Source organism: Diplotaxodon limnothrissa, linkage group LG14, assembly GCF_057381915.1.
Source record: "Diplotaxodon limnothrissa isolate DT_005_m linkage group LG14, D_limnothrissa_male_GT1.1, whole genome shotgun sequence".
NCBI lineage: Eukaryota > Metazoa > Chordata > Actinopteri > Cichliformes > Cichlidae > Diplotaxodon > Diplotaxodon limnothrissa.
In genome coordinates, this window is record NC_140609.1 from 42,038,620 (window position 1) to 42,059,595 (window position 20,976).

At 48.9% G+C, this 20,976-nt stretch overlaps 1 protein-coding gene across 1 annotated transcript; it reads right to left on the reverse strand.

Moving 5' to 3' along the window:
- Nucleotides 1-243: 243 nt before the first annotated feature.
- abcc5 (ATP-binding cassette, sub-family C (CFTR/MRP), member 5) lies at nucleotides 244-20,037 on the reverse strand. Its single transcript, XM_085371450.1, has 30 exons — nucleotides 19,929-20,037; nucleotides 19,010-19,141; nucleotides 17,957-18,054; nucleotides 17,691-17,846; nucleotides 17,467-17,611; nucleotides 17,151-17,384; nucleotides 16,887-17,060; nucleotides 16,198-16,345; nucleotides 15,969-16,117; nucleotides 15,776-15,883; nucleotides 15,504-15,667; nucleotides 15,221-15,419; nucleotides 15,044-15,115; nucleotides 14,829-14,953; nucleotides 14,631-14,703; nucleotides 14,346-14,549; nucleotides 14,099-14,242; nucleotides 12,399-12,492; nucleotides 12,104-12,273; nucleotides 11,871-12,017; nucleotides 11,614-11,743; nucleotides 11,251-11,533; nucleotides 10,987-11,173; nucleotides 2,409-2,498; nucleotides 2,015-2,204; nucleotides 1,750-1,909; nucleotides 1,592-1,670; nucleotides 1,378-1,491; nucleotides 1,138-1,302; nucleotides 244-541 (listed from the first exon to the last, which is right to left on the reverse strand). Exons 2-30 carry the CDS (start codon nucleotides 19,073-19,075, stop codon nucleotides 440-442), a joined length of 4,170 nt encoding a protein of 1,389 aa, XP_085227576.1. The 5' UTR covers nucleotides 19,076-19,141; nucleotides 19,929-20,037; the 3' UTR covers nucleotides 244-439.
- Nucleotides 20,038-20,976: the final 939 nt, after the last annotated feature.

Consider the following 20,976-nt stretch of genomic DNA (forward strand, 5'->3'; position numbering starts at 1 on the left):
TGCTTCTCCTCTAGAGGGCAGCACAGGCTTCACTTACGAACTAACAATCAAATCTACACAAACGTGCAAAAAAGAGACTATAAAAATGTAGAGAAGCTCACGTGTGTCAGGTTAGAATAAAAACAGTCCTCTTTACATTCTGAACAAATTCATAAATAGCTGATCAGCTTCTGGATCAAAGGAAACCGCAGTCGAGGCGAAACAACATCGATAAAAACAACAAAGAAGATTAAAGTACAGCGTCCTTTAGCCCCGCCCACCAGACAACGTGACAGATGTTTGAAGCACTTCAGTGAGCACAGACCTGCTTCGCATCAGGTCATAAAAACGACGGTCACATGATTCGAGAGAAGAACGTCGCAAAAAAGCAACAGTAAGTCAGAGCGACTCCTGCGAGCGCCACCCTGAGGTCAGTTACAGTACAGCAGCTTCTTCGTCCTCATCCTCGCACCGAGATCTTGTTCTCCACGGCTGCCAGCATCGAACACAGCCGTGAGTTCTCATTGGCCAGCAGCTTGGACGGCTCGTCGAACTCCACCACCTGGACCAATTAGAGACAGGGAGGCAGAGCAGGTGAGAGTGTTAGCGGAGCTCGACAACACTTCAAACACAGAGACCAGATCTTCTGTGTCAGCATACGCGACACGAGCTCGTCCACACACTTATGGTCACGCGTGTGTCACTGCTCAGTGCGAGGCGTTGTCTTGGACGCAGCTCCCGGGGCTGAAAATGAACACCTGAAACCTGCACTCTCTAAAACAGACACCAGGGGGCCATACCTGTCTGTTTACAGAGGTGCGTGTTATGTCTGTTTTTTCTCTTTTACAGGAAACAAAGTTTCGATTTTGGGGTTTTATACCGCTTGTTACTTTGATTACTAATGACACAGGTGTCTAATTTATTCTAGTGTTCCATATTTCAGGGAAATAGTTCCATTCCAAACCACTCTGAGCTCCGCCTCTCACCATCTGTGCGACTTTAACGTCACAGTTTTTATTTTCATCATTTAAAGAAACAAAAACCTTCAAACTAACATGTGACTGAAGCTTCAACGTGTTTACACTGATCTGCTCACACACAACCAGCTATGCTCCTATTGGCCGCGGTGGTGCATGTCTGAGCTCCCATTGGCCGTACCTGCCCCTGGTTGAGCACCATGATGCGGTCGGAGGCCAGGACAGTGTGGAGGCGGTGAGCAATGGTCAGCGTGGTGCAGTGGTGGAACGAGCTCCTGATGGTCTCCTGGATCAGAGCATCCATCTCGGCATCCATGGCCGCGGTCGCCTCATCCAGGATCAGTACCTGAGAGAAGAACGAACCGATCAGAGACAGAGGACAGGCCAGGGGCGGAGCCACTCTGACCTCTCAGGTTCTCACCTTGCACCGTCTCAGCAGCGCACGGGCCATGCACAGCAGCTGACGTTCCCCCACCGAGAAGTTTTCTCCGTTCTCCACCACCTCCGACTCCAGCTTCAGGGGCAGCTGGGACACCTGAGGGGCACATGACGGTCATATAATGTCAGTGTTACAAACACTTGTTGCTGAAGAAGAAGAACGGCGTGTGGTACACAGTAAGCAGCGTGACACTCACACACTCCTTCATGTGACTCCTCTCCAGGGCGTCCCAGATCTTCTCCTCGCTGTACTGGTTAAACGGGTCCAGGTTGGACCTGAAACACACACACACAGTCTGAGTGTGACACCTCCTCACGGGCCTGAAGTGCCTCAGGTGCTCTCAGGTGCTCGTACCTGACGGTGCCGCTGAACAGCACCGGGTCCTGAGGGATGATGGACAGTTTGCTGCGAAGGTCGGCCAACCCGATGTCACTGATGTCCACGCCGTCGATCAGAATGGAGCCGCCACAGCACTCCACCAGCCGGAACAAGGCCACGCCCAGAGACGACTTACCTGAAGAAACACGGCAAGCATCAGCACACCGCCTTCTACAGGCAGGGAGAGGAACTACACACACACTCACAAACACACACACACTCTCTCTCTTTCGGGTCCGACCTGATCCGGTTCTGCCCACGATGCCGACCTTCTCCTTGGGTCGGATGGTGCAGGAGATCTTGTTGAGGACCAGAGGGAGGTTCTCCTGGTACCTCATCTCCACGTCCTTCATCACCAGTTCCCCTTCCTGCGGCCAGTCGGGCGGAGGGGCTCGACCTTTGACCCTGGCTGGCGCCTCCTGGGACAGGGACTGAGACACAGACGGCACATCAGAACCAGAATCCGACAAAGCCAGGAGATGCAGGTTAGAGGTACCGCCGGTGCAGCAGCTTCGTTTCAGATCCTGTCAAAAAACTACGAGTGCTTTTAATTTGGAGGAGTTTTAATCTGACAGGAACCAAAACTGAGCAGAACTGGACCGAGTGTAGAACGATCCAGCGAGGGGCAACAGTACCTGGATGTAGTGATGGATTCGTTCGACGGAGGTGAAGCGAGCTTCGGTCTCAGAGGCCAGGCGCACAGTGAACTGGAACAGACCTGTTAACTGACACATGATCCTCCACTCAGTGTTACTTCATTTCAAATACAGCACAGTTTCACAACAGCAACATCTCACAGAGCATCACACTGCAATCCTCAGCAAGGAGCACCTGGTGACAGTGGGGAGGAAGAAACCTGCGTTGGATTGACTGTCCATGAGCAGCGAGGTCAAAAATACCCGTTTACCTTAAAGGTCCTACAATCGACCAAGTATCCATGTCAATGTCACACACGGGCTGCTGTTAGCTGTCTGTAGCTTTAAATCAGCCAATGAAGCAGCCAGCGGGAGCAGAGTGGCTCACTCTGCACGCTGTCGCAGGTCATTATAACTGTAGAGAGAGAGAGAGCGCTCCACGGAGGTCTTGCCTCATAGGATGAGGATGATCCTGAGGAAGGTGGATCAGCTGAGAGCCGTGGAATAGAAGAACGGCTCGGTTCACTGCATTGGAGGGAGTGTTTACAGCAGTGGCGGTCATGGAGCCTCGCAGCAGTTACCAATGTTAGCTGCACAACAGAGCTACAGCAGCACAAAAGACTGTGTGTTATCAGCACACATCCAGCTGCCCGATTAGCACTCGCAGGAACTCTGTGAAGGCTACACGACCCACTGATGACCCGAATTCGGAACCCACGGCGACAGGACTCTGGATCAGCCCAAAACCACACAGGCAGAGCTTGTTAATGTGCTGAAGGCATCTGGGTCCACAGCCACCAAGAACACCATCGCTAACACACAGACAACATCCTAATGACTCAGAGAACCTTGGGAGAAAGTGTTGCTGTCAGATGATCAGACCTTCCCCACAGTCGGGCACGGAGGTGGCAGCATTCTTTGGTACAGAGCTGATGAGCCACGTACCGTCAGCGTTGGGGAGTAAAGGGAATACATGTACCGCCATTACGTATTTAAAATACAAAATATGAGTAACTGTATTCCGTCACACTTACCGTTTAAAAGGTGGTATTTAGAATACAGTTACTTTGTTGAAATAAATGGATTATACAGCGGTCTTTTCCTGTTTCATATGTTGGGCTGTCCCCTTTCTATTTTTGGTAATTGCACGTCGGTGGAAACCCAAACAAAACACTCACTAAGAGGCTCTAATATGAACGCAACAGGCAGAGTGTTACAGGCATCACCCTAAAGAATGTAGCCTCATGGGCGGTGTAGCCCAGCTGTAAGTAAGTGTTGGGATTAAATAATTTGCAGTCTCAATAACGCTATGCTTTTTTATTAATAAGTGTTATAAAGTTATATAGTGTAGTATTAAGTGGACACAGCCCTGAAAAATAAAGGCATGAGACCATGTGCTCTTGGGAAGTAGAGAGCTGTAGACTCTCGCTCACGCTTGCCTGGGAAAATGTAGATAAGAGGGGACCATCTCTAGTGGAAAGTTACTGAGACACTGTTGTTGAGACTAGAATGAGAGAGCTTCTGTAATCAGACTGTCAGGGGCGCACCACCATTTTGAAATCCGCGGCAACGTGTCATGCAGGACGCATCTCCCCTCTAGAAGTAATGTGAAGAGAAATAAAGTTAAATGGTCTACTGAGCAGTGTTTTGTCTTCCATCGGATGCCTCTGAGGAATCAAAAAGAACTCGGTGAAGTGTTGATATTAACTACTGGGGGCTCGTCCGGGATTCCAATACGAGGCTAAGGAGGATGGATTGGGCGCAGTCTGGGGACTCAACCAGCGAAGCGAACAGAGACCAAATTGTATTCAAACTGAGCCACACTTATGGAGCTCCACGATTCTCTTCCTGGTGTTTGGTTGACATCTCCTGATGTTCCCATTTCACAGAAACAGCCTCTGTGTTTTGCCTTATATGCATCCACAGCTGTGCCACCCTCACATGGACTCTACTAACCAATCAGAAGCTTCTTTGTGTTAGAACGGCCCAGTCAAAGTCCAGATCTAAATCCAATCCAGAATCTGTGGCAAGATCTGAAACTGCTGTTCACAAACGCCGTCCAACTAATCTGACTGAGCTGGAGCTGTTTCAAAGAAGAATGTGCAAAGATTTCAGTCTGTAGATGTGCAAAGCTGGTAGAGACAGACCCTGAAAGACTGGCAGCTGCAACTGCAGCAAAAGCTGGTTCTACAAAGTATTGACTCAGGGGCTGAATAATTACACACACCCCACTTTGCAGTTATTTATTTGTAAAACATGTTTGGAATCATGTATGATTTATGTTCCACTTCTCACGTGTGCACCACTTTGTGTTGTCTTTCACCTGGAAGTCCAATAAAATTGATTCATGTTTGTGGCTGTAATGTGACAAAATGTGGGAAAGTTCAAGGGGGCCGAATACTTTTGCACGCCACTGTAAACACACATGTAAGCTAAGAGTCTCTAAAGAAACAGCATTGTTGTTGTTCGGCTTTTCATTTCACCATTTGTTGATTCACTGGAAGAGCAAGTAACGTAATATGGGTCACGTGATCAGTTTGATATCAATCCTTTGTGATTCACCGTCATATTTACATTATTTGTACAGTACGAATGATTTGCTTTGGTACCTGCTCAAACTCCTCTGTCTGCAGCAAACTCACAGGCGGCAGCTCCCCCCCCTCTCACAGGCGTCAGTGCTGTGCTCAGTCACCTAGTGCCTGAGCTCGGACGATACCAAAATTAGGGGGAATTTATGACAGTGCGCTATGTGCTTCTAATATTGTGTGTAGCTTTTGTTTTATACAGTTGTCAGCCAGGCATCTAACTATGGAACAAATTACACTCCAAAAGACCCCGGGCTTCTGAAAAAGATGACCCGGGCTTAAGCTCAGTAAGCCACGTAAAAGTGGTCTTGAGGCCAGTCTTGGTCTCCAGACTGGCTTCGAGACATCCAACTCTAGATTCCAAGCTGGGTTCATTGGCCGCTGTAGCGCCTAGAGACTGTCTGGGTTAATTTTGGGGTTAGTAAATTAGGCTTAAAGTTGAAATTTGCCTCTAAAACCGTGTGTTTGGATTTTGCAGAGCGAGACACGCGCTCTGTATGGTGTGTTGAGTGTGAGGGAGAAGTGTCTCCCAGAGCGCAGTGAAGCAGATAGAAAGAGGAGGAGCAAATGACCCAACTCAGAGGGGAGGAGCTGAGTGTGAGGTGGATCCAAGGAGGCGCTAGGAGAAGCAGTCTGTGTGACTGCAGGGGGAAAGTGTCTAAAACGGAGAGTCAAGAGCAAAAAACAAAAAGCGGTAAATTATTATGAATTATGCATAAAAACTAAAGCAGAACGGGAGGAATTGGGAAAAGAAGGCACAGGATTATTTAAATTAGCAACAAGGGGAAATGTGTTTAAAGAATCAGGGAGAGTGTCAAATAACCAGTGATGAAATTGATTTTAAATAAATCTCTTAGTGTGTTAATACAGGTAACTACGGACCTGGATCAACCGTCCACCACGAGCACAGCAGCCGGAACAAAATGATAGATTAACATAACCCAGCAAGAATCAGCAGCTGTGGAACGGACAGCAGAGAACTAAAGGAGAAATGAAGGGTTTAAGAGTACATCGAAATTGGGTCGAGATTTGGGGCCAACTGACTTGTGGAGGTTGAGAAAGTGTCCGGAGCATCGCAACAAAAGGTGAAACAAACACACACACAGGCAGAGAAACGTGAGAGGAAGGCTCCTTTTAAGGAAACACCTTTTGGAGAAAAACGGGAGCTAAGGCAGAGAGAGGCTTTGCTGGATCTGCAGCTCCACTAAACACACATACAAACCTGTCTGCAAACACACACATGCAGCAAAAGTCAGCTTACACTCATAAACACGTCAGTACTTCTCAGCAATATTAACTTAACTTAACACACACTTGTTGTTAAAATGCTGATTTTATCTACTACTGACAAACTAAAAAAAGAGACTGGTATGACCAACCAGTGATGAAACAATAAATGTAGTGGTTAAGAGTCAAATTGTGAGATGTTTTCTGCTGCTTGAGAAACACAAGTAATTACTGTATGAAGAAAATTCTATTTTGTGGTAATATTTTAAATATGCAGCTCTGTTGTCCTGTCATCCTGGTGAGCTATGAGTTCATTATATTATTTAAAAAAACAAACAAGGGGGAGAAACGCTGACACAGGACAGTGTTTCTCTGTAACACAGCAAACACAACATCATTTCCCTGTTGGTCCACTCCTCTCTGTTTATGCTTGATTACAGGCTGCTTTGCCGGCCCTGGAAGCCGAGGCTGACCTGGACTCCTGCTCTCCCCTCTACCATCTTTGACGTGGCCCTGACCAAACGCTGCAGCAGCTGGACCCACAACAACAATCTGAAAATGTCAACAGTGCTACAGGAAAGGATCTCATGCAGCGGAGATGGAGGGCGCTATCACTACACGGGGAAATTCCCCGACAGCTTCAGCTGACAGAGCTGTGATGAGACGCCCATTAAGCACGGATGAAAAGTGAGGCCGAGCAACAGAATGCTGACCTTGGTAACTCTGCATTAACACTGTGCACAGTGACGGACCAACACGGATGATCGGGCAGCAGAGAAAGGGCGTGGCAGAGACAGGAGGAGTAACTGAGCTCAAAAGGCACCTCAGAACGGACAAACACAGAAGAAGATGCAGGTTTCACCTGCAGTGAGCATGGACACTGGAGAAAGGAAGGACCGCCCCAATGGGATCAGAACCAGGATGGACAGAACTGTGAGCAGCAGCAGCAATGGACGCAAACAGACTGAAGAGGAGGGCAGGACCCCAGGGCACGCTTCAGGCCGTGGTTTACCCCAGACACCAGAACAGGAAAGTGATGAACACACACATCTACACACACTCTGACTCAGCATGAAGTGATACACAGACAAACACATGTGCACTTGTTGATTGAGTGAGAAATGACACACACACCTAAACCGAAGTGCTGATTCACTGAGAAGTGATCCACACACAAAATACACACACACAGACCCACATACAGACTCTGTTATAAGAAGCCACTGATTACACAGAACGCATTTATGTTATCCAGAGGACACATATGTACATTTAACAAACGAGGTCTATCATTCTCTGCTCATGAAACGATGTCTGTGTGGTGAGAGTGGAGTTTCTTGCACCTGACTGCATGCCTCGGGATGTTTATGGCTGCTCAAGGCCTGGACTGAGTTGTTCACTGGGCTTCACACAGCCAGATGAGAGATATGAGGAGCAGTGGTACAGAGTGAAAATGATGAATTAACTGTGTAATGTATAATTCGGAGCACTGCATTTTCTATGATTGAGATTTGATCCCTGGAGAAACTAAATAAGGTGCATTTCCCCTTGATAGATCAAGTGACAGCAGGTGGAAAGACTGTCACAGAGTGACACTCAAGTCTGAGTTCAGACCAAGAAAGTATAAGAAACTAATTAAATCCAGGAGCAGTCAATGCAACTCTGCATGTTACAGCATCTGAGGTTCTAACTCGCACACAGTATTGTTCTATGGGGAACTCCTGTGAGTTTTCTGTTGATTTTTCTTAGCAGCAGGTTGAGTTTATCAGTGAGGTTTGGATTGTTTTCTTCCTCTATGAGAAAGACAGTTTTGTGCTTAGACATGTCTGGAACTGGCTCTAGTATTTGTTATTTTATTATGATTTTATGGTCTGAGATAAGGAATATGAGACGTGTGATCCAACGGTGGTGATATTTTGTGAGCTCATGATTTAAGAATCTTTTATCCAGGCCTGGAAGACTGAAATTTAAAGTTCTATCAAATATTCTTACTGGAAACTGTCGCAAAGTGTGTTTCTCCATGATTATAATGGGCTTTGGAGAAATTCACTTATATGGGACACTGATCACATGAGATAGTCCTGAGTCTGAAGGAAGATCCAGGGGGTCAGTGTTGACATTGTGGAGGACTATAAATACCTTGGAGTACACATTGACAATAAACTGGACTGGGCTAAAAACACCACAGCACTTTACAGGAAGGGCCAGAGTCGCCTCTATTTTTTGAGGCGACTGAGATCCTTCAACATCTGCCAGAAAATGCTGAGGATTTTCTATGAGTCTGTGGTGGCCAGTGCAATCCTCTATGCTGTTGCATGCTGGGGGAGCAGGCTGAGGGTCGCAGATGCCAACAGACTCGATAAACTAATCCGTAAGGCCAGCAATGTTGTGGGGATGGAGCTGGACTCCCTCAAGGTGGTGTCGGAGAGGCGGATGCTGTCCAAGATAAAGATAACGTTGGATAACACCTCCCACCCACTCCATGACATGTTGGTCAGTCACAGGAGCACGTTCAGTGAGAGATTACCCATAAAGCACCACTGAACGACACAGGAAATCATTCCTGCCTGTGGCTCCCTCTACAACGCATCCACTTAACACACTGGTTACTGCTACAGCTACACCCTTCTTGCACGTTCTTTTTCAGCTATTTATTAATAAGTGACTTTATGTATATATATGCCTGTATATATTATATATGGTGCTATTCTTAGTTGTGTATTGTCTGTCTTTCTACTGTTTGTTTATAATGCAGCACTGTAACGAACAATAATTTCCCCCAGGGATCAATAAAGGATTCTGATTCTGAGAACAGCGTGCAAGGCGAGCAGATGGACGGAGATGTAGCTAGCCACCCCCACGCAGGCTTCCAGGACATCATTACTCACTTAAAGCAGAGTTTAAAACTGAGTTTGCCACGAATAAGAAAGACATCAAACAAGAAATGAAGGACGAATCCGACGGCTTCAAGAAAGACATTAATATAAACCAGGCAGAAACGGCGAATGAGCTAGCTAGCCATGAGACCAGACTCGAACAAGCTGAAAAAAGACTGGAAGAGATGGAAAGGGGGAATATGGCCGCAAAAGACGCACTAACCCAGTCGCTCCAGCAACAACGGAGTATTCAGATGAAACTGGCTGACTTGGAAAGCCATAGCCAATTGGTAAATAGATTTGATGCACTGTGCTTTAGCGGGTTGGGACGCTCATCTTGTAACCAGAAGGTTGCTGGTTCAATCCCCAGCTCTGTCTGGTGTACTGTTTTCCCTCCTTGTAAATCTCACATTTGATGATGGACCACAGGTTCTCAATGGGGTTCAGATCAGGTGAACAAGGAGGCCATGTCATTAGTTTTTCTTCTTTTATACCCTTTCTTGCAGCCACGCTGTGGAGTACTTGGACGCGTGTGATGGAGCATTGTCCTGCATGAAAATCATGTTTTTCTTGAAGGATGCAGACTTCTTCCTGTACCACTGCTTGAAGAAGGTGTCTTCCAGAAACTGGCAGTAGGACTGGGAGTTGAGCTTGACTCCATCCTCAACCCGAAAAGGCCCCACAAGCTCATCTTTGATGATACCAGCCCAAACCAGTACTCCACCTCCACCTTGCTGGCATCTGAGTGGGACTGGAGCTCTCTGCCCTTTACCAATCCAGCCACGGGCCCATCCATCTGGCCCATCAAGACTCACTCTCATTTCATCAGTCCATAAAACCTTAGAAAAACCAGTCTTGAGATATTTCTTGGCCCAGTCTTGACGTTTCAGCTTGTGTGTCTTGTTCAGTGGTGGTCGTCTTTCAGCCTTTCTTACCTTGGCCATGTCTCTGAGTATTGCACACCTTGTGCTTTTGGGCACTCCAGTGATGTTGCAGCTCTGAAATATGGCCAAACTGGTGGCAAGTGGCATCCTGGCAGCTGCACGCTTGACTTTTCTCAGTTCATGGGCAGTTATTTTGCGCCTTGGTTTTTCCACACGCTTCTTGCGACCCTGTTGACTATTTTGAATGAAACGCTTGATTGTTCGATGATCACGCTTCAGAAGCTTTGCAATTTTGAGACTGCTGCATCCCTCTGCAAGATATCTCACTATTTTTGACTTTTCTGAGCCTGTCAAGTCCTTCTTTTGACCCATTTTGCCAAAGGAAAGGACGTTGCCTAATAATTATGCACACCTGATATAGGGTGTTGATGTCATTAGACCACACCCCTTCTCATTACAGAGATGCACATCACCTAATATGCTTAATTGGTAGTAGGCTTTCGAGCCTATACAGCTTGGAGTAAGACAACATGCATGAAGAGGATGATGTGGACAAAATACTCATTTGCCTAATAATTCTGCACTCCCTGTATCTGCAAAACCGCTCTCCAACTACAAGCATCACTGCTGTGCACCAACAAGGCTTTCTCCACCAAGTACTATGTCATATTTTACTTTGGCTGACTTCACTCAGTGATATGCAGATCAAATAATTATTTCCCTCACAGTGTTTAAACTGAGCTCTCACGTTTCTCTCACTGAAGCTGCAGGTTTCCGTGGTCTGGTTTGTGCTTCAGCACATCAGCTTCAGTCGAACCAGCCGTGAGCACAGCGCCAACAGTGCAGCTGGCTGTCTTCACAGAGCGCTCTCTGACAGCAGCTTAGCATCGATCTCGACTCTAACTGTGGGTCATTTTCATGACCCGGACGACCGTTAGACATTACTCCACTGGGGACCAGTAACGCCGTCGCATCACATCTGCAAAGGTTTAAATGTTAAAGTTACCTGGACGGCGTAGGAGATGGCGAGGCCGGCGTAGGCAGGGGAGATCTTTCCATGCATCACAACCATCATCAGAGCTGTGATGCTGATCAGAGCCACACTGATGATGTCCAGGCGCACAGCCAGCCACCGCATCGCACAGCTGAAGAGGTAGAACGGGGCCTGGTTCTGGTCCAGCAACACCTGGTACCTGGAAACAACAGCACACAGTCAGCGGTCAGAACTACATCCTGGACGTCGGAGCGGGTCATTCGGTCCGACCCAGACCTGTGCAGGAAGTCGCGGCCTCGATCATAGGCCTGCAGCGTGGCCAGGCCGTGGATGCTGGAGGTGATGTGGGACATGAAGGGAGACATCGTCACATTGTCCAGTCGCTTCAGCTCTCGTATGAAGACCCTGGAGATGCTGTGGAGCACCGCAAAGAGCAGGACCAGAGGACCCACCGCCACCAGGAACCACGGGAAAACACAGCTGATCACGCCCAGGCAGAAGAAGACCAGGATCACGTTCTGGATGAACATCTCCGCTTGGAACGGCAGACGAGTGTCGACTAGATGGAAACAGAGGAGACGGGACTCGGTTAGACCCTGGACCCGAACGGCAGCTCAGACCCTCCAGTCCCACCGTCACCTTCATCCATGTCCTTGGAGAAGCGGTTGAGGAGCCGTCCCGTGGGAGTCGTGTCAAAGAACTTCATGGGGCAGCGCAGGATCTTATGGAAGAGCTCGTCATGCAGCTTAGAGGAAGCTCGCAGGGTTCCCTGAGGAGAGACCACAAACACCACGCTGTAACAACAGGCTCGCTGTAACCACGGTAACCAGTATTTTACAAGCAGGCTGAGAGCAACTGCAGCAACAGGCCGGAGGGGACCTGGGCTGAACTCTGACCTTGACAAAGGCGACCCCTCTGATGAGTTTGAAGAGCAACATGACTCCCATGGAGGAGGCGTAAATGGCGGCATATTGTTGCATCATGGGATTATCTCTCATGCTGATACTCACCGCTGAACTGTTGCCAAGGGTTACCGTGGTGTTCTGGGAAAAACGGAGAAAGAGGAGTCAGAGGGAGAGCAGGGAACAGGAGGAGACGAGAGGCGGAGAGCAGAGAGGAGGAGACGCACCCCGCTGCCCTGATTGATCCAGTAACTGAGCCACCAATGGCAGAAGGCAGAGCTTCCCACATTCAGGACAAACAGGGCCACGATCAGCAGGCAGGAGGCGGAGCCACCACATGCTGACATGTACACCTGGAACACAGGCCACACCACAGCCCCGTACTGCTGCTCCTCCCCTTTAGGGTCACATGAACAGGAAATGGGACAGAAACAGAGACAGAAGGTCCCTCGTTTAATTTACCTGAACGCTGTGCTCTCTGTCACTACGAAACTTTCAATAGAGCGGATTAAAAAATCCTACCGTTGTCCTTGACGACCGGGATGTTCTTCTTCAGTGATCCTGGTTTAGCGTCCGCTGGTTTCCTCTGAGAGCTGCCATTCTTCCTGCTCGGAGCCTGAAACAGGTGAGACAGAGACAGAGACATGTGAGCTGCAGTCAGGTGAGACAGAGACAGCTGAAATACAGGTGAGACAGGTGAGATACAGACAAGTGAGAAAGACAGGTGAGACAGAGGCAGGTGAGATACAGACAGGTGAGACAGTCATGTTAGATACAGACTGAGGAGACAGGTGAGATACAGACAGGTGAGACAGAGACATTTGAGATACAGACAGGTGAGACAGGTGAGATACAGACAGGTGAGAAAGACAGGTAAGATGCAGACAGGTGAGACAGAGACATTTGAGATACAGACAGGTGAGACAGAGGCAGGTGAGATACAGACAGGTGAGACAGAGACATTTGAGATACAGACAGGTGAGACAGGTGAGATACAGACAGGTGAGAAAGACAGGTTAGATACAGACTACAGACAGGTGAGAAAGACAGGTAAGATGCAGACAGGTGAGACAGAGACATTTGAGATACAGACAGATGAGACAGAGACATTTGAGATACAGACAGGTGAGACAGGTGAGATACAGACAAGTGAGAAAGACAGGTGAGACAGAGGCAGGTGAGATACAGACAGGTGAGACAGTCATGTTAGATACAGACTGAGGAGACAGGTGAGATACAGACAGGTGAGACAGAGACATTTGAGATACAGACAGGTGAGACAGGTGAGATACAGACAGGTGAGAAAGACAGGTTAGATACAGACTACAGACAGGTGAGAAAGACAGGTGAGAGGCAGACAGGTGAGACAGAGACAGGTGAGATACAGACAGGTGAGACAGAGACAGGTGAGACACAGACAGGTAAGAAAGACATGTTAGATACAGACTACAGACAGGTGAGAAAGACAGGTGAGAGGCAGACAGGTGAGACAGAGACAGGTGAGATACAGACAGGTGAGACAGAGACAGGTGAGATACAGACAGGTGAAATGCAGACAGGTGAGACAGAGACATGTGAGATACAGACAGATAAGACAGGTGAGATACAGACAGGTGAGACAGACAGGCGAGAAATAGACAGGTGAGACAGGTGAGATACAGACAGGTGAGATACAGACAGGCGAGATACAGACAGGTGAGACAGGTGAGACAGAGACAGGTGAGACCGAGACAGGTGAGACAGTCATGTTAGATATAGACTGAGGAGACAGGTGAGATACAGACAGGTGAGACAGAGACAGGTGAGATACAGACAGGTGAGACAGGTGAGATACAGACAGGTGAGACAGGTGAGACACAGACAGGTGAGAAAGACAGGTTAGATACAGACTATAGACAGGTGAGATACAGACAGGTGAAATGCAGACAGGTGAGACAGAGACATGTGAGATACAGACAGATAAGACAGGTGAGATACAGACAGGTGAGACAGACAGGCGAGAAAGACCGTTGAGATACAGACTACAGACAGGTGAGATACAGGCAGGTGAAACAGGTGAGACAGAGACAGGTGAGATACAGGCAGGTGAGACAGAGACGTGTGAGATACAGACAGATAAGACAGGTGAGATACAGACAGGTGAGAAAGACGGTTGAGATACAGACTACAGACAGGTGAGATAAGACAGGTGAGACAGAGACAGGTGAGATACAGGCAGGTACCTCAATGTGTGGTTTGTCTCCGAGCAGGAAGAGGTTAAACATGGCGGCATAGTCTCCACTGAGTTTCATCAGGTTGTCATGGTTACCCTGCTCCACGATACTCCCCTCCCTCATCAAGATGACATCATCACAGTCCACCAGATACTGCCCACCGCCACACACACACACACACACACACACACACACACACAGGTCATCTCCATGGTAACCACCTGCAGAAAAGCTCAGTGGTGGCGAGGGTGCTCACCTGTAGCTGGTGGGTGACGAAGATGACGGTTTTGTGGCGAAGCTGCTTCCTTATAGCGTTGTGGAAGATGTGGCTGGCCACATGGGTGTCGAGGGCGCTCAGCGGGTCGTCCAGGATGTAAACATCCCGGTCACTGTAGAGGGCGCGGGCCAAGCTGATTCGCTGCCGCTGCCCACCACTCAGGTTGGCGCCACGCTCTCCGATCTGATTGGAGGAAAACAGCAACATAAAACGACGCATCCAGAGCCTTCTATCTACACACAGGTACACAGGAAGTGATGTCACCTCTGTGAGGTCAGCGCTGGGCAGAAGAGCGAGGTCGGTTCTGAGGCAGCAGGCGCTGATGACAGACTGAAATCTGCAGAGAGGGGGCGGAGTTAGTGTGGAACAACAGAAGGGCTTCTGTTGACTGGGTGATGTCACTTCCTGTTTGGCGTCCAGCTCAGTGTGTCAGTGTGTGATGTGCAGGTGTCTCTGCCTCACCTGTCCTCCTGATACTCCAGCCCAAAAAGGATGTTGTCTCTGAGCGTGGCGTTCAGGATCCAGGCCTGCTGGGCCACGTACGCCAGCCTTCCTTTGACCGCCACGCTGCCCTCCAGCACCGTCATCTGCCAACACATCAATGTTTAATAATGAACCGATAATGGCCAACAACCAACACTGATCACCATGGCAACAGCAGGGAAAGGAGACATCACCTGTCCCAAGATGGCTGAAACCAGCGAGGTTTTTCCACTGCCGACACTTCCACAGACGCCGAGCAGCTTCCCCTGAGCAGACAGACAGGTGTGAGTGATGTCCCACCCCCACTCAGGCTCAGATGCTACTAATGCCACGCCCCCACTCGGGCTAAGGTGTGACTGATTGGTGGATACCTGCTGGATGCTCAGGTTTATGTTGTGCAGCGTGCTCTGCAGGCGCTGAGGGATGGAGGGGGTGGGCAGCAATGGAGGACACGCCTCCCCGTCTTCCTCCTCCTCCGGACTTCTCTCCTCTCCTCCTTCTCTTCCTCTCAGCAGGGAGTCCTTCACCTCCTCCTCGTCCTGCTCCTGGATGACGGCCGAGTCTCTGCACCTGGACACCAGCAAACACACACCTGAGTGCATCAGCGATCAGGGCAGATCAATACAGCTGATCAACACGAGCTCGTGGGTTTACTTTTCTCTCTGTCGGTGTCTGCTGGCCCCTCCCACACTTGGACTGGGCTGAGCGCTCTGTCCGCCTCCTTCCCACGCCAGACTGGCACCGCTAATCTCCACGGCAACCTGAGGGTTGACAGGCAGCGCTCGGACCCCATCGACCTCAGGCAACAGGAAGAGACTCTGAGGAAGGAGGGCAGGGCATAGATGAGATCAGGAGGCACAGGTGTGTGCAGGTGTTCCTGTGAACGTGCAGTACGCAGGCGTAAGTGCACGAAGTCAATAACCAACCTTGAATCTTTCCACAGCAACGGAGGCCTCGGACAGCGACTTGACAGAAAATGGTGTGACCTTCAGGGCAAAGGTCATGGCGTTAAACACCGTTACCACGGTGAAGGCCTGGATGGGTAACGGGAAAGGGCATCTGTTATCATACCAGACTGTCAACAGGTAACCGGCACAGAGAGGACATGAATTGCGGTACCTGAGCAGCTGTCAGGTCGTATCCTAGCAACATGTGGGCAGAGAATGTCGCCACGCTGGCGATGACAACAACGATGGGAGCCACGCCCACTGTGATGCTCTGGAAGTATCCCGTGAGCTCAAGGATCCTGCGCTCCTCGTCCCGGATCCCTGAAAGGAAACACAGACATGATGAGTGTTCGGCTGTGTTACCGTGGCAACCGCTGAGCGCGTGTGAGGTGAGCGCGTACGGTGGACGTCCTGCGAGAAGGCTTTGACCCAGGCATACATCTTGATGAACTTGATGTAGCTGAGAATCTCGTTCATCTTCTGAACACGCCTGTCGGTGACGGCCATGCCCTTCCTCCTGAAATACGCCGTCATCCTCGAGCTGAGCATCTAATGGCAGATCAATACATCGCCATCAATACACTTAATCGCGCTCGATAGGTGCGCCTGTAGCACGTCTGAGGCTCGTTTAAGGACAGAAACAGCTTACAGTCACAGCGCCGTCTCACACTGCCTTTAACCCTTTCACACATAGTGGTCACCACAGTGCACAGCTCTTTAAAGGCTGTTTTCTTGTATTTGTGTGAGTGTTGATGCTGTACTTGCACATAAAACACAACATTGGACACTGATGTGTCACTCCACACCCTGCCACCCACTCCAAAGGTAATCTTATCCACCTAAGTGGACGTATAAAAAAGTCTTTGAAAAGTACATGTTTAAAAAAAATGAAGTTCAAAAATATTTTTTTCATGCCTAAAGATGAATAAAAATACTTAAGAAAAAATCTTGATTGAGGTTGTCATAATTCATGCATGAAAGGGTTAAAGAGTAATCATTTAGAAGAACACAGGTGTAGTCAGGTGAGCACAGGCGGGCTCACAAAAGGTCAAAGACTCAGTCAGACTCGGCGAGTTTTAAAGGTGCTGACCATGGTTGGGTAGAAAAGGATGAAGACGGCGGAGCCCAGCAGAGAGGTCGGTCCCAGGATGAACAGATTGTAGGCAACGCCGAGGACGGCCACCAGGGGGCCTCCTGCTAGCAAACTGCCCACGGCTGCCGCCTCAAACATCCTTTGACCGTCACTGGAGCACATGTTCACCAGCTGACAGGAAGGAAGCAAAAGATGACAGCAGAGTGAAAGGAAGTAGAAAACAATAAGAGTATTAAAGTCAGCACAGTCAGGTAACCACACCTGTCCCACAGACTTGTCCCTGATGCTGCGCAGACGCAGGATCTTCTGGAAGGCCAGGCTGAGGATGGCTCCCCTCAGTCTGGTCCCGGTCCGGTAGTTCAGGGCCCAGGTCAGAGCCAGAGACCAGGACCGCACCAGCTCTGCCGCGAGGAGACCCAGAACCAGCAGCAGCCCGTAGCCCAGGTCGGCCTCTTCCTGTTGGGTGTATTCGAGCAGACGCTTCACCACGAACGCCTGTGGGGGGTGGAGTCACTGGTTACACCACGGCAGTCTGATGGCAGTAAGGCAAACGTGATTCTGGCTCTGAGGTTCTCACCGGCCCGCTGAACCCGGCCACCTGAGTGACGGCGAGGCAGAGGATGGAGAGGAGGAGGCGTGTCCTACAGAACGCCCAGACCACTGAACACAGAGAGGCGCTCGTGCCCTTTGACCTCTGCTCTTCCTTCCAGAGAGCCCACAGCCTGTGGACACACAGTCTCACAATAACACACACATACAGACCAAAGGCTTTGAATACATGCCTTCATTAGCTCCTCCCACCTCATGCTGTTGTCATTGCAGCTTTCCCGCTGCGACACGGGCCAGACATCATCCAATAGGAGCTGTTTCTTCCTGCGGGCGCGCATGGCCAGAGGAGTCAACCAATTAAACGTCATGAAGGAGAAGAACCCAGCGCTGTCGACGGGATGACACCACCTGAGGAGTAACACACAGGTGAGTGCACCTGCCTGCCTCTTAGGGACGTACCAGGTCCTCACAATCATAGCAAAACAAATCTGTGTGTGTGTGTGTGGGGGGGGGCTTACCTGTCATCCTCTCCACCTTTGCTCTGCTCTGCATCATTGGCTCTGTCCTCCTCCAGCTCTTCACAGTGGCAGTCAGTTGATCTGTCCTCCAGTGAAACCTGACCACACGCACACACACACACACGCACACACGCACACAGACACACACAGACACACACAGACACACACAGTACACACCTGTTAAACTTCTACTGTCTCTACGTCTTCAGCATTTAAAAGGCTAAAACCCAAACTGGTCCCCAAACACACTGACTCTATATACACAGAAGAATGTTCTCTGATTGGCTGTTAGCAGTTTGCTGCAAACCTTCAGGTAACCATGGTAACAGGACCGATGTGTGTCTCATTGAGTTTCAGGACTAGCATCATGTGGCTGAGGGTCCTTAAAGAGAGACAAGTCTGTGTGTGGCTGCAGCCTCCTCTCTGAGCACGCTCACTCACAGCAGCAGAGCTGCATCCACCGAGCACGTTCAGAGCTCACGTTCCTGCCTCGTGATGCCTACACACATAACTTCCATTCACTCGCCCTCGGCCAATCAGGTGCCTCATAGACCCTGAGACTCAGAGCCTCAGCCAATCACACAGCGGGGTCCTCAGCATCGGGAGTGGGCGGGGCTTCGTTATATAAACAGACTGCAGCTTTGTCTGCTTTTTATTTAGCAGTGCAGTAGAAGCTTTTATTTTGAAGCAGAAGCTCACGTTTCCTGTCTGATTTCTGATCACATCATGTATTAATTGAATCTGATCAGTTATTTATTGATTACTCAGATATTCAGGTCCGCAGAGGGTTTAATGAGTTCATCAGTCACACTGATGAACACTGATCAATCGCTTTGGCTGTGATTTCTGGTGCAGTGGTCACTTTATTAGGAACACCTGGAACGTCCACAGGTGTTCCTGTTTCTGACCTGACCTGGCTCTAGGTTTTTCCACTGATCAATAGAAAGTATTGATCAGCAATTGCTGTTGAGGTGACCTGGCTTCACTGTGCTCCCAAATGCAATATCGATGCAGTACTACTGCCCTCCTGAGTGGCTGTACCCGAGTACTCACCTGCAACCCCGGCAGAGCGCCGCAGGAGGACCCCGACTCGCTCTGTCCAAAGTCATGTTGTTTCATCTTCTATCAGACCACATGGGACCGTGACCTCTGACCCCGCAACACCAACAACCTCAGGAAAAGCTCCTGAAGACAAAAACAGATACACATTAAAAACACTGCAGTAAGACTACTCCAAATATTACATCTAGCAGTACTACAGTGATGCCAAGACTGTAGTACCAGTTGCACCAGCATAAATATCACAGTAATACTGCAATACAGTAATACTGGACTATATCCCGCAGTAATACATGAGTAAATACTGTCTTTACAGTGATATAAATATTGCAATACAATCTGAAAACGCTGCATTAATAGTTGCACTGCACAAATTGCACTACTACTGTAGTAATTCTGCAGTAAATACTACATTAGTACTACTAAAAATATTTCAATACTACCTTAATAAATACTCCAGTAAGTAACTAAGTGAGAACGCTGCAGGAACATTTGAACAATTACTACAATAATACTTCAAATACTGTAAAATATTCTATAAAAAACTTAAAATACTGTAAATACTGGAGGAACGCTGCTTCTGCCTTTAAACCGGTAGGAGTACTGTAGTAGTACTGGTTTAAATACTACAGGCACACTAGTATAGATACTGTGATAGAATTAATATAAATAACACAGGATTATACTGCAGTATTAATGCTATCAACACTGCAATTGTACCAGTATAAATACTGCAGTAGTACAGGTATAAATACGGTTATGGTAGTAGTATAAATACTGCATCTCCTCCAGAATAAGGTGACGGGCTATGGCTCCTTCACAATAAAAGCCTGTGATGCTGCCGTTAGAGAACAGGCTGTCCTCGCGCTCGGACACGGGCAGAGAGGAGCTGCTGCCCGGTGTCCGGGCTCACCTGTGCGGGTCTCACTTGTCCGTCCGTTCCACAGTCTGCCCGCGTTCCCGGTGTGAGCGCAGCCTCGGTCACTGTCCTCCTTCAGGTCCGCGGATCTCTGGTAACTGAAGCTGCGGCTCAGCAGTAGCAGCGGTGATGCGCGGGGCAGCATGGGAAATGGAGTTTAATCCGACCGAAGACCCCCCCCCCTCCCCCCGACATGACGTCAGCACCGACGCTGATCCCTCAGTCTGGTCTGTCAGGGCGCTCGCGCTCACTGATCAATCCCACAAACCTCATCCTGGTCATCTGAGTCACGTGACAGCACCCAGCCTGCACTCACCGTGCGGAGGGAGGGAGGGGACTGGAGTACCAATTTACAGATTTTGTGTAGTTGTGCTATATTAATATGTCAATATTAAAAACTGTGGATTTGAAATCTTTGGTTTCTCAGTGTGATCACATCATTACACATCAGCAATACACAAGTTAGTAACAAGTACAGTATCATGTATCATCAACCATGTGACCCTTCTCCCAGATTCCCTTGAGACTGAGGCTGTGTCCCAATTCAGGGTCTGCAGCTTAACGGTCCACAAGGGCCGCATGATCAAAGACAGCTCAGGCCGGAAGTGAGAGGCTTGTGAAATGGGACGGTCTAGCCTCCGTCGCGCTGAAAAGGTTGCCTAGCGAACAAGATACTAACAGCTGGAAACGTTTCAGACACCTTTGTTTGACAGAAATGAAGGAGAAAACCTTTTGTTCCAACACCTTCTCACTCCCAACTCGGCACATGTGTGAGGCATGGTCAGGCTCCCTCTGCGTCACTTATCGACGCGCAGGGCCCTCTCATTGAATACTATAGAGCTCCCTAAACGTTGCTTATTGACGACAAGAGATTAATATAATATATATATATACACATATACATACATACATACATACATACACAGTGGGGCAAAAAAGTATTTAGTCAGCCACCGATTGTGCAAGTTCCCCCACCTAAAATGATGACAGAGGTCAGTAATTTGCACCAGAGGTACACTTCAACTGTGAGAGACAGAATGTG

What these genes read in the sequence shown, in the direction of transcription:
- abcc5 (XM_085371450.1), bottom strand. Translation starts at nt 19,075, where the DNA reads ATGAAACAACATGACTTTGGACAGAGCGAGTCGGGGTCCTCCTGCGGC. An exon ending in CCCGGTCGTCAAGGACAACG is followed by an intron (nt 12,274 to 12,398) that starts GTAGGATTTTTT and finishes GTGACCCTAAAG; the next exon opens with GGGAGGAGCAGCAGTACGGG. An exon ending in GGCCGCGACTTCCTGCACAG is followed by an intron (nt 11,174 to 11,250) that starts GTCTGGGTCGGA and finishes TGTTGTTTCCAG; the next exon opens with GTACCAGGTGTTGCTGGACC.